Source organism: Sapajus apella, unplaced genomic scaffold (genome assembly GCF_009761245.1).
Source record: "Sapajus apella isolate SASKATOON/1434 unplaced genomic scaffold, GSC_monkey_1.0 scaffold14, whole genome shotgun sequence".
Taxonomy (NCBI): Eukaryota; Metazoa; Chordata; class Mammalia; order Primates; family Cebidae; genus Sapajus; species Sapajus apella.
In genome coordinates this window covers 14,481,694-14,498,934 of record NW_022436954.1, presented here as the reverse complement: position 1 = coordinate 14,498,934, position 17,241 = coordinate 14,481,694, and the positions used below count along the sequence as shown (strand labels likewise).

The 17,241-nt window shown below is 35.3% G+C and overlaps 2 protein-coding genes across 2 annotated transcripts; both read left to right on the top strand.

Annotated features, from left to right (window-relative positions):
* Nucleotides 1-970, top strand: LOC116554448 (olfactory receptor 5D18). Its single transcript, XM_032282417.1, has one exon. It carries the CDS (start codon nucleotides 12-14, stop codon nucleotides 948-950), a length of 939 nt encoding a protein of 312 aa, XP_032138308.1. The 5' UTR covers nucleotides 1-11; the 3' UTR covers nucleotides 951-970.
* Nucleotides 971-7,750: 6,780 nt separating this feature from the next.
* LOC116554551 (olfactory receptor 5L1-like) lies at nucleotides 7,751-8,701 on the top strand. The gene has a single exon (XM_032282471.1). It carries the CDS (start codon nucleotides 7,751-7,753, stop codon nucleotides 8,699-8,701), a length of 951 nt encoding a protein of 316 aa, XP_032138362.1.
* The last annotated feature ends 8,540 nt before the right edge of the window (nucleotides 8,702-17,241 follow it).

The window sequence follows — 17,241 nt, the reverse complement described above, 5'->3', positions numbered from 1 at the left end:
TCTGAGAAACGATGTTACTGGCAGATAGAAATACAAGTGGGACCACGTTTACCCTCTTGGGCTTCTCAGATTACCCAGAAATGCAAGTCCCACTCTTTCTGTTTTTTCTGGCCATCTACAGTGTGACTGTGGTAGGGAATATTGGGTTGATTGTGATCATCAGAATCAACCCCAAACTGCACACCCCCATGTACTTTTTCCTCAGCCACCTCTCCTTTGTGGATTTCTGCTATTCCTCCATCATTGCTCCCAAGATGTTGGTGAGCCTCGTTGTCAAAGACAGAACCATTTCATTTTTAGAATGTGTAATACAATTCTTTTTCTTCTGTACGTTTGTGGTCACTGAATCCTTTTTATTAGCTGTGATGGCCTATGACCGCTTCGTGGCCATTTGCAACCCTCTGGCCTACACAGTTGCCATGTCCCAGAAACTCTGCGTGGTGCTGGTTGTGGGATCCTATGCCTGGGGAATCACATGTTCTGTGATACTGACGTGCTCTGCTTTAAAGTTATCTTTTCATGGTTTCAACACAATCAATCACTTCTTCTGTGAGTTATCTTCCCTGATATCACTCTCTTGCTCTAATACTTCCCTCAGCCAGTGGCTGCTTTTCTTTTTTGCCACCTTTAATGAAGTCAGCACACTACTCATCATTCTCACATCTTATGTGTTCATCGTTGTAACCATCCTCAAGATGCGTTATAGTGGGCGCCGCAAAGCCTTTTCCACCTGTGCCTCCCACCTGACCGCCATCACCATCTTCCATGGCACCATCCTCTTCCTCTACTGTGTGCCCAACTCCAAAAACTCCAGGCACACAGTCAAAGTGGCCTCTGTGTTTTACACAGTGGTGATCCCTATGTTGAATCCCCTGATCTACAGTTTGAGAAATAAAGATGTCAAGGATGCAGTCACCAAGATACTGGACACCAAAGTCTTCTCTTGTTGAGCCTGTTACTTTAGTGGAGTTTGTCACATATATAAATAGTGTGTCCATATTTACTGATCTCAAATCTATCTTTACAAATACATAGAGTTAAGGTTGTACAACTGAGCGAAATGGATTTTGTTTTCAACAGACTAAACTTAACTCTGCCTCTTACCTTCTGAGAAACAACAATAGTCTCTCTTATCGTTGCTATTTCATTTATGAAATTAGTATAACATGGGTTAGATCATAGTTTGATTGTGAAAGGTTAAAAGATAATGAACACCTTGTGTAAGTCAATGAACATTATTAATTCTATATCCCTTTCTTATAAAATACCAGGAATAAACTAAGTGCTCAATAAACATATGAATTTCTTTTATAAATGTGCAAAATAAGTTAAAGAAGAGATAGTCCTCGTCCTCAAGGATGCAAAGCTGTGTTGATAATAGGACAATGAAGAAGTGGCTATTGTATGAGGCAAAAATTGATAAGTACCAAAGAGAGTTTGAGAGAAGAGAAAGTGCAAATCCATTTGGGAATTTTAGAAGGATGTCTTAATGAAATAGGTACTGTTTGAAACTGGCTTTTGAAAAGGATATGGGCAGAGTTTAGGAGACACATTTCAGTGAGAAAAGGGTTTTATTCGGGAGAAAACAATGTGAGTGAAACTAAGGAGATAAGAATGCAATACACAGTCAAAGATCAAAGATCTAGTATGTATTTTATTGAGCTAACATAACAGAATGTGTGTCTGCTGTGTTATGTATATAGGTACTCGACATGAATGGAAATTTTAATACAATATGGGCTATATCCTGACTGTGTTTTTAAAGGAGCTCTAGTGAGATAGTCTAATAAACTAAAATAGACTTTTCCAGAAGCTGAGAAATAATGGATCAGATCTTAGAAAATCTTATGTACCAAATTAGGGATGACGAACACCTGCCCAACCTGTATGTCACACTGTTAGACATCACAAAGAGTATCAATCCATTATGACTCTTTTTCTTTTATGATAAGCATGGAAATAATCTCTGAATCCTCAATTCAAGGTAGTTGGAGTAGTCTTTAGTGTTGAAAGCTAATCGGCTACATAACTTAATCAAAATAAAATAAAAATCAGGTAATCATTAATATCAAGACCTATTTAACACAGCGAATTAAAAATGCTATCTTTGTCTTGCCTTAATAACTCATTTTCATTTGAATAATTTGTATACCCTTCTCCTTTTCAATGTGTCAAGATACAGTCCAAACTAAATCAGCAATATGGTGGAAGAATTAAATTTCTAGGTGTTTTGTTATGGAAGAAAAAATAATATCAGGAAAAATTTTATGTAAGCTTCTTAAACTTATTTAAAATGTTCATATTATTTTAGCCTTATGGTGATTATTAAAGTTATGATAATTATAGTGACATATTTATTATTTGATAAAAAATCAACTAAATAATCCTTGTATATGAAAACATTTTTTTAAATGTAAGGACCAGCGTTTTAGATAATGAATGCCTGAGGAAGGAACACTTTTTCTCTTGGTATCTGTATCTCGAGGGATTCAAAAATTTATTCTTCATATACATCTGGTACTTACACAGTTTTAAATTTTCTCAAAAGTTGGGACATTGTTTTAATATTACATGGCATCCTAAATTTCACTATCTTTTGAAATTCTGAAAAGCTGCCATGTGAACAAGCATAAAATAACATATTTGATAATGAGGAAAATTAACCCATATGCCCATCACAAGGGCTGTTCTCTGCCAACCTAGCAGACCTGAGTGTGAAGCTCTGTTAGATGACCGCACTTGCCAGCTGATAGCATACACACAAGCAAGACAAGCCAAGATCAGCCATGCCAGGGACAGATCAGCAGAACCACCTGCATGACCCATGCAATAGAGTCACAAGCAATAAGAGGTTGCTGTGTTCAGCCAATAGGTTTTGGAGTGGTTTGTTATGCAGTCATTAGAGTCACTCACTTTCTCAAATTCTGAGAAGGCTACCAAAAACCAGGTCTGTCAGGGGGAAGTAGGGGAGGGATGGGGGGATGGGGAGTTGGGGAGAGATAGCTTGGGAAAAAATGCCAGATATAGGTGATGGGGAGGAAGGCAGCAAATCACACTGCCATGTGTGTACCTATGCAACAATCTTGCATGTTCTTCACATGTACCCCAAAACCTAAAATGCAATAAAAAAAAGAAAAAGATAAACCTTCCCAAAGTGTTATTATGTAATAATTCACCATCTTATATTATTCCACACTAAGGAAACATTTTAAAATAATAAAATTGTTTTAAATTTAAAATTGTTGATTTTATTAATATTTGTTGATACAATGTTTTATTCAGATGGCATCTTATGTGGTTGAAGTACATGTCATCAAAAACTTAGTGCTTCACATTTATATTATACAATTTATGGATAGTGACCGTGAAATTAATCACAACTATTTTGAATTTAAATCAACTTTTAAAAAACACCTCCCACCCTTTTAAGCCTAAGATAGATAAGTTATGCAGCTTTCTTGTGAGTGGGTTGCCTATACCACATAAGGCATCACTGGTAATGATGTTCTTCATAGATGCATTTTCAGCTTTCTATCATGACTCTCATCTTCAAGAGAGATGCATTTTTTGACAATAGCTTGGCATTATACTAAAAGCAAAATGAATAGGTATTAAACCAATGTTTTCATCATTCTATTATGTATCTAAGTACATATAGTGTACTATATATGTGTATATTATGTATAAACCCATACTCAGTAGCCAATAGGTAAATTTTATAAATATATATTTTATAAAACATATATATATATATTTATATTTTATAAAATAAAAATTTTATAAAACATATATATATATATTTTTTTTTTTTGAGACATGTTCTCTCTTTGTCAATCAGGATGGAGTACAGTGGTGCAAACACAACTCACTGCAGCCTGGAACTCCTGGGGTCAAATGATCCTTCCATCTCAGACTCTCAAGTAGTTGGGAATATAGCTGCACACCATCCACCTGGCTAACTTTTGTATTTTTGTAGAGACAGTGTTTTTCCATGATACCCAAGGTGGTCTGTAACTCCTGTGATCAAGCAATCTGTCCACCTTGGCCCCCTCCCAATGTGCTCGGAGCAGAGGCACTAGCCACCACAGCTGGCCAAGGTTATATTGGCTAGAATACATGTCAACTGCAATTCTTTCGATAAAAAGAAATTTACAGACAACTTAGAGAAACAGGTCATGCCATGGGTTTGAAGTGTCAATTAAAGATAACTTCAGCCCTCATGGATAACATTTCAAGTTTAGGATTTGGATGTTTGCTTTTGTTTTTCTCATCAGAGTGATGCACGTGGTAAGATACGAATGGATTAGAGAAATCCCATGCTTTTTAAAAGAGTGAGAGAAAAGAGGTTGTGAGAATGCTAGGTTAAAAGGAGACCCAGAAAGTCTCCTGGAATCCAGAGAATTCTCAGATCAGTTTTGGAAAACACATATAGATTATAACTGATTACATCAATGGAATTATTGAAATGTTGGTTTCTCTTGGGGCACATAGACTGTGATTTGAAGACTGTTCATTCAGGTCGACATTACTGTATTAGTCAAGAAGGAAGTGGAGCTTGGAGATATCCTTGAGATATTTCCATTTAGTGACCACCAGCATTGAACAGGGAGTCTGCACCCCCAGTACCACTCTGGAGCTCTGTTCTTCCTTAAGTTGCACAGATAGCACAAACCAAAAAACCACACTTGGCCTGCCTCTAGCAGGGACTCTGTGTGTGACTTTGGGCGAGTTACACTTGCTGTGCCTCCAGAATCTCATTTTTAACGGGAAATAACAACAGTACTGTTGTCAATCACTTCTGTGAAGATAAAATGTGTTCATATAATTGTATTTAGAATAGTATCTGGCACATGAGAAGTACTCAGTAAATGTAAGCAATTATTAGTATTCTTAGTAAAAGAGATTCATTATCCCCACCCCTTTCTGATATTTGGAGGATCTTTGGTATCGTTTCAGATTCTATGCCCTTCAGGTAGGAGCTTTTATGTATAATACAAAGTTTGTAAGACCTATTAATAAAATTTCATAAATAGTAATGTGAGTACTGCCTCACAGGGGCAGTGCTTGCATGTGGCATACAATGTTCTGCAATTTACATGAACTCTGAATGTAATTGCGTTAGATTACAAAAATGTGTAATAAGTTGAATTTTCTCTCACTCTATTTATATTCCATAGTGGTCAATAATTTTTGGAGTCCCAGGATACGATGGTTTCCTTGATACGTAGTGGTATCCTACAGAGATCAATGATTGTTTAGGGAAGATTATGAAACATAAGCCCCAGGGACACACACACACACGCACGCACACACACACACACATGCGCACACACATAAAAACACATAACATTTCCATCATAGCATCTTTAGAAATAGGAAAAGCAACGCCTGTTCAATAGATTGGTTAGCTGAACTACATTTTGTATTTTTGAGAATGAGCATAAACTATATTTTCTGAAGCTGGAAGTCTGATGTTTTTTCATCATGGAGGTAACTTATACACTGCAGAAGGGGGAATTCAAAAGGATAGTAATCGTATTAGATAATTTTTAAAATCTGTGTTTTAATCCTCTCTTAATCAGATAATATTTTTTAAAATACCATGTTTTGAACATTCCTTGATGACAATATTTTTCTTGTTGTGTATTAAGGGACAATTTTGATGGGAAGTGGGAATTATTTAATCTGCGGAACCAAACATCTTATAACAAGTAGTGTGAGATGAAAAGCAGTGTGAACGAATTGGCATAAGCACTGGTTTTCTCTATTCATCCCCCTTTCCCATCTATTAACACTAACTCTGTCCATGCAACCTGGAAAAGACTGCATGGAGACTTTCCCAACAGCCACCTTGGTGCTGAGGGTGGCAGTGAGAGGCCCACAGGACTGTTCATGGAGGGACATGGATATGAGAACCACCTCTGAAGCAGGAAGAAGAGGAATTATTTTGTCTTTGTGCCAAGAACTTTGAGATGTCTCTCTGTGGCAGGTTTCTCAACGAAGGAACCATTAAAATTTTGGTCCAGATAATGTTTTGTTGTGTGTGCTGCAGGCAGGGACCCTCATGTGCTTTGTAGAGGGCATTGTAGATTGTTTAGCTGTGTTCTCACTAGATGTCAGTAGCACTCCCTTCCTCTTGTAATAAGCAAAAATGTCTCCAGACATTGAAAAATATGCCACTGGGACTCAAGTCACTCCTGACAAAGAAACATTGCTTTATGGGCAATTAGCAGCTAGATTTTTTTCTTTAAATTTGAAAACAAGAAAGGATTTTCGAAAGTATTTACTAGTTTGAACTTGGGAAAAGATTTGTGACTTACTTCTCCTGGTCATTTTAAGAGAGAAAACCATATTATCAGAACATTTGATTTATTTTCAATCTGGCATTTAGTAATATGTCTCTTGTATATCTGAAGTCAGTAGAAGATTGGAAAAAATACCTGGCTGTGTTGGTCTCTAGTCCAGATTCTTTTCTTCCTGGAGTGCTCAGTTGGTGCCTCTACAATGATGGATGTATCTATCAACGGTCAGGGAGAGAGAATGTGAGGCTTCTCACCCTCACTTTACACTTGCTGTATGTCAAGGATTTGGAAAGCGTGTGTCCCTATTTTAAAAAATTTTCATTCTTTTTCATTTCATTCCATCATAATGGTGTTTTGTGAGAATTCAGACAACTTCATACATTTTTAAAATAAATATTTATGTTCATGAATGTTTTAAGGATTAAATATATGATGAAATTTATGTGTGTGTAGAATAAATGCATTTATTTATATTATACATTATTATAATATGTATAATACTCTTTATGTGCAATTTTGCAGTATTATAACTTTCTATTTTATTACTTATCACAGTCTGTTTTTATATAATTAAATTGATACAAAATTATCATTTTTGTAACTGCATGCTTTTCCATTATATAAAATACAATTGCAACCATATTTCTCTTATTTTATGTTTATGTCTAACTTTTAATATTCCACATTGCTTCAATGAAGCCGTGGGAATTTTCTTAATAATTTTCTATGCACATCTTTGATCAGTTCTTCAAACAGATCGAAAACACTAAATGTATTTAACAAATAAATGTATTAAGATTGAAGGGTCATAGTTACTGTACGTTGTGCTCAAGTGTGCCAATTTCCTGAATCATGGCCAACATTGAAGAGTGTAACTAACCAAATCACCATGTTAATTTTATAGAGAAAATGATAATACACATTAGAAAATGAGTTTCTTTATCTAAAATATATCAATACAATATGAACACTTGTGAGTTAACATCTTAAATAGCTATATTTCTCATCAATGTAGTGGAAAATTCAGAGACGGGTGCCATATATTCTAAACATTATTTTCTAGCATCTCAATATTTGGAGTCTGCTGGGCAAATGAAATTTGAATTTGATAAGATAATAAGGCAAATTAAACAACTTTACCTCTTTACTAATAATTCAGCGCCAAGCTCTCAACCGTGAAAGATTAATTAAAAGAATTCTATAAGGTTTTATAACTGTTAATGTTTTTGTTTGATCTTTGAATTAAACTGCAAGTTTTATGTATTTGTGTTATACAATAACAGAACTTTAAAAAATTTCACAAAAGTTTTATTCTTCGTTGATAAAATTAACTATTCTACTTCTTCTGATAATCTTTTTACAGGATAGAGCCAAAACTAAATTTTAGACTATATAATGGAGGATATTTTTTGGCTTTGCTGTCCTTTAATCCCGCATAAATTGGAGACATGGGCAAAGAAAACTGCACCACCGTGGCAGAGTTCATTCTCTTTGGACTATCAGATAACCCAGAGTTAAGAGTTTGCCTCTTCCTGCTGTTCGTGCTCATCTATGGAGTCACGGTGTTAGCCAACCTGGGCATGATTGCACTGATTCACGTCAGCTCTCGGCTCCACACCCCCATGTACTTTTTCCTCAGCCACTTGTCCTTTGTGGATTTCTGCTACTCCTCAATAATTGTGCCGAAGATGTTGGCTAATATCTTTAACAAGGACAAAGCCATCTCCTTCCTGGGGTGCATGGTACAATTCTACTTGTTTTGCACTTGTGGGGTCACTGAGGCCTTCCTGCTGGCTGTGATGGCCTATGATCGCTTTGTGGCCATCTGTAATCCCCTGCTGTACATGATCACTATGTCTCAGAAGCTGTGTGTAGAGCTGGTATCTTTCTGCTACTTCTGTGGGATGGTGTGTTCTCTGATTCACTTGTGCTTAGCTCTTAGGATCCCCTTCTATAGATCCAATGTCATTAACCACTTCTTCTGTGATCTACCCCCTCTCTTAAGTCTTGCTTGCTCTGATGTCACTGTGAATGAGGTGCTGCTGTTCCTGGTGGCCACTTTCAATGAGAGTGTTACTATTGTGATCATCCTCACCTCCTATCTACTAATTCTCACCACCATCCTGAAGATGCACTCTACAGAGGGCAGGCGCAAAGCCTTCTCCACCTGTGCCTCCCACCTCACAGCCATCACTGTCTTCCATGGAACACTCCTTTCTGTTTATTGCAGGCCCAGCTCAGGCAACCATGGAGATGCTGACAAAGTGGCCACCGTGTTCTACACGGTTGTGATTCCCATGCTGAACCCCCTGATCTACAGCCTGAGGAATACAGATGTGAAAGAAGCTCTCAAAAAAGTGATAAGCTTCAAAATCTACTTCCAGGGAAGATTTTATTAGCACAATTCAGGATCCCCAAGTTGTGGCAGGTGATGGTTCACAGGAGTGGTATAGTGTTGGGGTGAAGAGAAAGAACTCAGTAGCTATGAGTGAGTCTTTTTTTATTCACTTATCTTTGTGTCTCTTAAATTTAAAGGAATGGGATTAAACATATTTCAAAATTTGCAGCCAATTTCTTTAAAATAAATTTGTATAGCTTTAAGTGGATATGAGTAACAGTATTATTAAAATACACACATTTAGTTTCCTGTAAAACCTTCAGAAGCCTAGTGAAGAATGCAGAGGAGTTACACTGTATTTCTGTATCCATTGGGAAAACTATGATTCTTTTCAAAATTAAATTTCCATTATTTATAATGACACACCATCATCAAAGTGTGTACAGAATGAGAATTCCGTATATCTCTACATATGTGTATTTGTCAATTTTTTATTTTTTCTGCTTCCTGTTTATTTTGTTTTGTTCTTTATTATTTTGTTGCTGCTATTGCATTGTCCAATGTCATTGGAACTTTGGGTACTATGTCATCTGATAGATGACCAAAATAATAATTTCACAGGACTCTAGGGAAATTGTATTAAAGAAGCTGGAATCATGTACAAGGAGCTTAAAATAATTCCTGGAACATAATTAGTATTTCTATCTACATTACACCATTACACACACACACACACACACACACACACGCACACACACACACAATAAACATGTATAGGTAATAATTTAGAACAATTATTATGAATCACAGCCTTTCTAAATTAACCCTCTTTTCTCACTTTATTTTTACTGCTTATCATCACGCTAACCCTAAAATCCATTGAGGTAGAGATGCTTACTGATACTTATAAGATGATTTTTAACCTCTGTTCATGTTCTTTGCATGTGTTTTTTGTTTTGCTTAACTGCCTTTTATTTTATTCTTTTTTAAATTTATTCTTTTCTTAATTCTGTATTGAATTATATGCACCATTGATGCTTTCTTTGTGACACCCTTATGATTTATGTCAATTTTCTCATTGTATTTACTTGTTTAAACTTCTCTCTTTGTGTCTGTAATAATATTAGAAAAGCAATAAGTTTGAGTTTTTCAAAACCGAGATTGGTGTTTTGACCCTGGCTTTTTAATTTGTCAGTTAATTTAACTTTTTCAGTCCTTGATTTCCTTCATTCTAATATTGGATAGTACTTTTAACCTCATGGACTTTTATTGAGATTAAATATTCACAATGTTTGTGTACTTACTGACATCAGGAAGAGACTCACTGTGTATCTAAATGAAGTCATTGAGGCTTGGGGTTTATATAACTTTTTATCTATTTCATCATCAGTGGCATATGAGGAGTTTTAAAAAAATTTTTCATTTTTATTAAATGTATGGATAAGTAGATGCTGGTGAATTTATGGTATGCATATTGGGATTAATATGCGGATTTAGAGCACTTGGAGAACCTTCAAGAACTGTGAGTTAGTCCACATTGTCACGAGTGTTTAGCAGTCAGGATCCACTTAGGAAAACAAATGCTCTGCAAGATGTAATTTATGAAATGTTAGCAACTAGAGACACAAAAGAGCACAGAGGTGATACTCTATTACAGTATTTAAAGATTGTTGACTTCAGGAAGCAGCTATTGCTCTTGATATTGGAGGACGACAGGGAAGAAACATTGTTCACAGAACCTCAGAGCTTTGTGGAAGCAGCTCAGTCAGTGGTTAATCCCTTAAGGAAGAGACATAACTCTCAGTGTGCCTGGGCCTCTGAGACTGGGTTAGGACTCAGCTGATATCCAGTGTCCTGTGGCATGCTCAAACTTGGTCCAAAGAAGCCTGTGCTAGACGGCTACTCCCGCCTCTGGAGAATTTATCATGGAAAGCTGGAATACACCAAGTATCCATTGTGGCTAAAGGCACACTAACAGAAATTGGAAAATCAAGAAGAGAGTTTCTTTTTCTCTCTTTTCCATTTCCTTCCCGTATTTCCTTCTCCCCCTCCACTCCTTTACCCCCTTACTTTCTTTGGGAGAATCTAAAAGGAAGGCAGTCAGAAAGGACATCTGGGGGATGCAGCCTGCAAGCCCCACTAGCAGGAGCACAGTGTAAGGACTAGGAGAGTGGACATGAAGATGACGCTAGGTTCAACAAACACAGCTTCTGAGGGACTCGCAGTTGACAATGCAAAGGGTTCAAGGAAAATTCTCTTCTCATATTATCAAGAGTGTGTACATCTTTCTATATCTGAACACTTCAGTAAAAGTCAGGATTCTCAGTTTTCATCTTTTTATATTAATTACAAATGCAATTGATTCTTGTCAATATTTGTAAGGCAAATGCAACAGAAGGCGGTGGTCACCCTTTAAGATCTAGGGAACAAATTTTCATGATGCCAAATCACATGCTGAATATAATACTTTTCTCACAATTTCTATATAGTAAGAAGGCCTATATTTTTCCTGGCTATTTTTAGTAATGGTAAGTAAGATAAAGACTCTACTGGGCAGCTTGTTTCAAAGGGAATGTCAATTATCAATAATAAGCCGTCTTAGCAGTTGGTGACCTTGTTGGCCTGCTAGAATGGAAAGGGCTATTCAGAATGAAGGAAGGGGTATAAGTGACTGAACCACAGGTTGTAGACCTGGCATTTAAGTTCACTTCTCTATCCATGTTTTGCATCCAGTGAAATGATATGTTAAAAATGAATAAATCATCCAGACAGTTGTGTAAATAAGCTTTATCTCTGTAATAATACATTTTGGACATGATTGGCTTTCGAAAACATCCTAATGCTGAGTTATATAAGACAGTAGATTTATTTGTGCTCCAACCAGAAAATTAGGGACAGAAAAGAAAGAAACAGAGGGATTTGTAAAATGTAAGTATCTAATTTTCAATGATATTTTTAACTATTTTCTGTGAGGTTTCTGTTCTATTATTTTCTCTTACTTCCACTGGATGTTAATGTTTTCCATAATGATTTATAAGATATTCCAAATTTTAAAATTATTAGCAACCAAAGGATAAAATTTACAAAAAAATAGTAATTTGGTAATGTCATTTAATTTTATATAGCAGAAAAACTTTTTAATAAATAGTTTATATTTTCACATTTTTATATTCATATTTTAGGCAACTTAATAATAAATGCAGTAAAAATAAATCTTAAATATATCCTAAAATATATCCATTACATATTTTGTCTCAACTTTATATGATTTGATGTCTTAAATTTATTTGGTTTTATTTGCTTTGTACATGTTTGTCGAATGAATGGATGCTTACAAAATAAATGTCCAGCTTCCATTGCCAAACTATATAGCAATGTTTGCAACATCATTTATTGAGAGTGCTTTTTTTCCCTATATGTATTTAACATTCTATTAACATATATACATTACTCACTAAATTACATTTTTAGAATTGAAATGCTAAGAATATTAAGCCTTTCAGCCATGGCCTGAGTAATATTTCACAGTTGATACCTTAACTTCTTTAATAAAGAGTATGGCTAAATGGTTTTATAATTCAGTTTAATTTTTAAAATACAAGATTTTTTCTGACAGATTCATTAACACTGTGCAAGAGAGTAACATATACTACCTCTCTTCCATTAGTAAGTGTTATATTAATACATAGAAAAAACTATATTATGTCTCTAGTTGTGCACAGTAATTATCAGTGTGGGAAGGGCATTTTTACACATCACTTTTAATGGGAACAAATTACAGAGTTCCTTACAAATATCTTGGCATAACAGTTCATGTTTTTCAACATCCACACTCCAAGGAATCAACCATATGAGCAATTACTCATTGCAAACTAAAAATCTCTTCAACAGAAAAGTCAATAACGAGGAAAAAGTCATGACAAATTTAAAAATCAATTAAACATGTCAACAAGCAATCTTCTTAAGAACACTGGAAATAAATTGCAGGGATAAACTAACCCGTATTCTAAAATTTGTTCTGATCTACCAACTTTCACTTTTTTGGAACCACTTATTATTATTATTGGCAATCCAAGCAGAACCATCTTTTAAAATGTGGGAGTTAGAGCTAGTTCTGGATATTTTTGGCCTACAGCAAAACACATTTTATACTTCAAATGTTAAAAACATAAATATTAACTTTGAAAAAAGTTTGTTTCTTTGTTTTTAATATTAGGTCACTAAGGAGTAATATTAATATTTAGGTGGAGAACATATACAACAAACCAACAGACAGATAACGAAACTCCTCTTTTATAGCAGATTTTGCCTACGTCACTATCTGTGATTTAAGGCAAATCCACGTAAACTCTTTGGCCAAAATTTCATCAATAGTATTTATTTTAAAAGACAACAATAGATTTTAATTACATTTAAATTACGTCTTCACATAGCTATAATTATCCTGACTATATAGATGGTTACATATTTTATTTTCCAAGTCACAAAAATGCTATCTCTGAAATATTTCTCAACACACTTCCTTCTTCTCTATGGTCATTGCCATTTCATAGTTCACGTACTATAAGATTTACCATCATTGGACATGTCCACAAGAAATAAACTTAAACAACACAATTATTTCTTTACTATTAGTTGTAAGATATATCCAGTCACAGAGATTTTATCATAGATGACTTAGATGTTATTTTCTAGAATTTTTAAGGTTCCAGTTCTTAGAGTTTTAAGTTCTTGATCCATCTTAAGTTGAGTTTTTATAAGGCGAGAGATAAGGATCTAGTTTCATCTTGCTATATGTGGCTTGCCAATTATCCCAGCACCATTTGTTGAATAGGGTGCCCTTACCCTACTTTACATTTTTGTTTGCTTCATTGAAGACCAATTGTCTGTAACTATTTAGGTTTATTTCCATTAAGCAATGAGTGGATAAAGAAACTGTGATATATTTATGAGATATATATATATATATATATGATGAAATACTGCTTAGCCACAAAAAGGAATAAATTAATGACATTCACAGTAACCTGAAAGGGATTGGAGACTATTATTCTAAGTGAAGTAACTCAGGAATGGAAAACCAAATACTGTATGTTCTCACTCATAAGTGGGAACTAAGCTATGAGGATGCAAAGACATAAGAATAATACAATGGACTTTGAGGACTCGGCAGGGAAAGAGTGGGAAGGCAGTGAGGGATAAAAGGCTACAAATTGGGTTCAGTGTATACTGCTCAAGTGATGATGGGTGCACCAAAATCTCACAAATCACCACTATACAACTGACTTATATAACCAAATGCCACTTGTCCCCCAAAAACCTATGTAAATAAAACATTTTAAAAAAAGAAAAAAGAATTGATTAAATATGGCATGTATTCAAATGCAAATGTTCTTTGCTAGAATTCTGTCAGGAAAAAGAACAATGAAGTTCATATTAGCATACATTTTAAATGGAATTGTTTTTGTACTGTCAAGACTTTTCGACTCATGATTATTTAATTCTTATACCTAAAGTGTGAGGATTATACCACAAGATAAGGCCTAAGGTAGCCCCTAATAGTACAGAATGAAAATCAGTAGGCTAGAAGGTAAGACTTGTGATTCATTTCTGGTCTTTAACAGTGGACACATTCTTACTCCTAACATGAAGAGTATCAGAGAGCAAATATTTCAGATGAAGAAAGTAAGGCTAAGGGTTCTTATTATATGTACTTCTATTTATTACATGTATGCTTGAATAGACATTAGAAATATCTGAGGAGGACAGAGAGGTGAAAGATACATTATTTGTCATCTCCAGGAATTCACACTCTGGTTGGAGAAAAAGCCATGCAAATGTGTAAGCAGATAGCTACATCACAGTGCAGCTGGAACAGAAATAAAATACAGGCTGTTCACAGAAATTGTGAGTACCCCAAAACAACAAACTTGGTCTAGAAGAGTCAGAATGGAAGTTTTCCTAACTCAGCAGTGTTTTGCTGTATGGATAAGATAAATGATAATTTAACAATGGACTAGTTCATGAAACATTGCATAAATATGCAAATACATAAAACAGGACATATGATATACTGATATTGATAATCATGTTTATTTGTATGAAAAGTGAAGAGAAATAAGTCTATTAAAGAAAGATTTGGATGTCATTTTTAGGAACTTGGATATGCACATATAAGTGATTGCAAATCACAAAGATTTACACACCAGGGAATCATCCAATGGTAGGACTGATATGATAAGTTATTTTGTTTTGCTAGACTTTAATTTGCACCAATCTGACGTTCAGTGAAATTTACATGTTTTACATAATTATTTGATTACAAGTTGATTATCCAAATTGCTACAGTTAATAATTATTTTACTTGTATGTTTTAAAAATTATGTTTAAAAACATGAGCAGAATTAAATTTATAACTATTGAGAATGTAATTTTAACTTTTATTTATTGAGTTTACAGATAATTTATGTATATGTTTTTGAATAAGTGATATATTCCCATGGTCCACTTTCTCTTTTATTATATCAGCTCTGTGAAAACTCCCTATTCTATCCATTCAAGAGATTGTTTTTTTTTTTTTGAGATGGTGTCTAGCTTTGTTGCTCAGGCTGGAGTCCAGTGGCACGATCTCAGCTCACTGCAAACTCTGCCTCCCAGGTTCAGGCAATTCTCTGCCTTAGCCTCCTGAGAAGCTGAGACTACAGGTGCCTGCCACCACAACTGGCTATTTTTTGTATATTTAGTAGATACAGGGTTTTGACCATCTTGGCCAGGCTGGCCTTGAACTCCTGAACTTCTGACCCACCCGTCTTGACCTCCCAAAGTGCTGGGATCACAGGCATGAGCCACCGCTCCCTGTCTTAAGAGATATCTTACGAAGATTTAAACAAAATACAAATACAAGCAGATTTATTTGTAAAGAGTTATTTTACTGGCAGTGTGACAGGCATATGTAAGAGGATACATTTATAGGTCTAAGGACCAATTTGGAGGCTATTGAACAGTATAAATGTTAAATAATATAATGACCTAAAGAAATATCAGTGGTGATTTTTGCACATTAATCACAAGCATAACTATACACCAATAACAGACAAACAGAGAGTCATATCATGAACAAACTCCCATTCACAATTGTTACAAAGAGAATAAAATACCTAGAAATACAACTAACAAAAAATGCGAAGGACCTCTTCAAGGATAACTACAAACCACTGCTCAATGAAATAAGAGAGGACACAAACAGATGGAAAAACATTCCATGCTCATGATTAAAAAGAATCAATATTGTAAAATTGGCCATACTGACCAAAGTAATTTATAGATTCAATGCTATCCCCATCAAGCTACCATTGACTTTGTTCACAGAACTGGAAAAAAAACATGTTAAACTTCGTATGGATCCAAAAAAGAGCCTGCATACCCAAGACAATCATAAGCAAAAAGAACAAAGCTGGAGGCATCATGCTACTTAACTTCAAACTATACTACAAGGCTACAGTAATCAAAACAGCATGGTACTGGTACCAAGACAGAGATATAGATCAATGGAACAGAACAGAGGTCTCAGAAATAATGGCACACATCTACAACCATCTGATCTTTGACAAACCTGACAAAAACAAGCAATGGGGAAAGGATTCCCTGTTTAATAAATACTGTTGGGAAAACTGGCTAGCCATGTGCAGAAAGCAGAAACTGGACCCCTTCCTTACACCTAACACAAAAATTAACTCCAGATGGATTAAAGATTTAAACATAACACCTAACACCATACAAACCTTAGAAGAAAACCTAGGCAATAGAATTCAGGGCATAGGCATAGGGAAGGACTTCATGACTAAGACACCAAAAACAATGGCAACAAAAGCCAAAATAGACAAATGAGATCTAGTTAAACTTAAGAGCTTCTGCACAGAAAAAGAAGCAATCATTAGGAAGAACTGGCAACCAACAGAATGGGAAAAGATTTTTGCAAGCTACCCATCTGACAAAAGGCTAATATCCAGAATATACAAAGAACTAAAGCAGATTTACAACAAAAAAAACAACCCCATCCAAAAGTGGGTGAAGGATATGAACAGATACTTTTCAAAAGAAGATATTTATGTGGCCAAGAAACATATGAAAAAATGCTCCATATCACTGGTCATTAGAGAAATGCAAATCAAAACCACATTGAGATGTCATCTCACGCCAGTTAGAATGGCAATCACTAAAGAACTTGGAGACAGTAGATGCTGGAGAGGATGTGGAGAAATAGGAACACTTTTACACTGTTGGTGGGAGTGCAAATTAGTTCAAACATTGTGGAAGATAGTGTGGCGATTCCTCAAGGATCTTGAAATAGAAATGCCATTTGACCCAGCAATCCCATTACTGGGTATATATCCAAAGGATTATAAATCGTTCTACTATAAGGACACGTGCCCACGAATGTTCACTGCAGCACTGTTTACAATAGCAAAGACTGGGAACCAACCCAAATGCTGATCAATAACAGACTGGACAAGGAGAATATGGCACATATACACCACGGAATACTATGCAGCCATGAAAAAGGATGAGTTTATGTCCTTTATAGGGACATGATGAATCCGA

Bases quoted from the DNA above. Each gene is read 5' to 3' on its own strand.
- LOC116554448 (XM_032282417.1), top strand. From the start codon at position 12: ATGTTACTGGCAGATAGAAATACAAGTGGGACCACGTTTACCCTCTTG.
- LOC116554551 (XM_032282471.1), top strand. From the start codon at position 7,751: ATGGGCAAAGAAAACTGCACCACCGTGGCAGAGTTCATTCTCTTTGGA.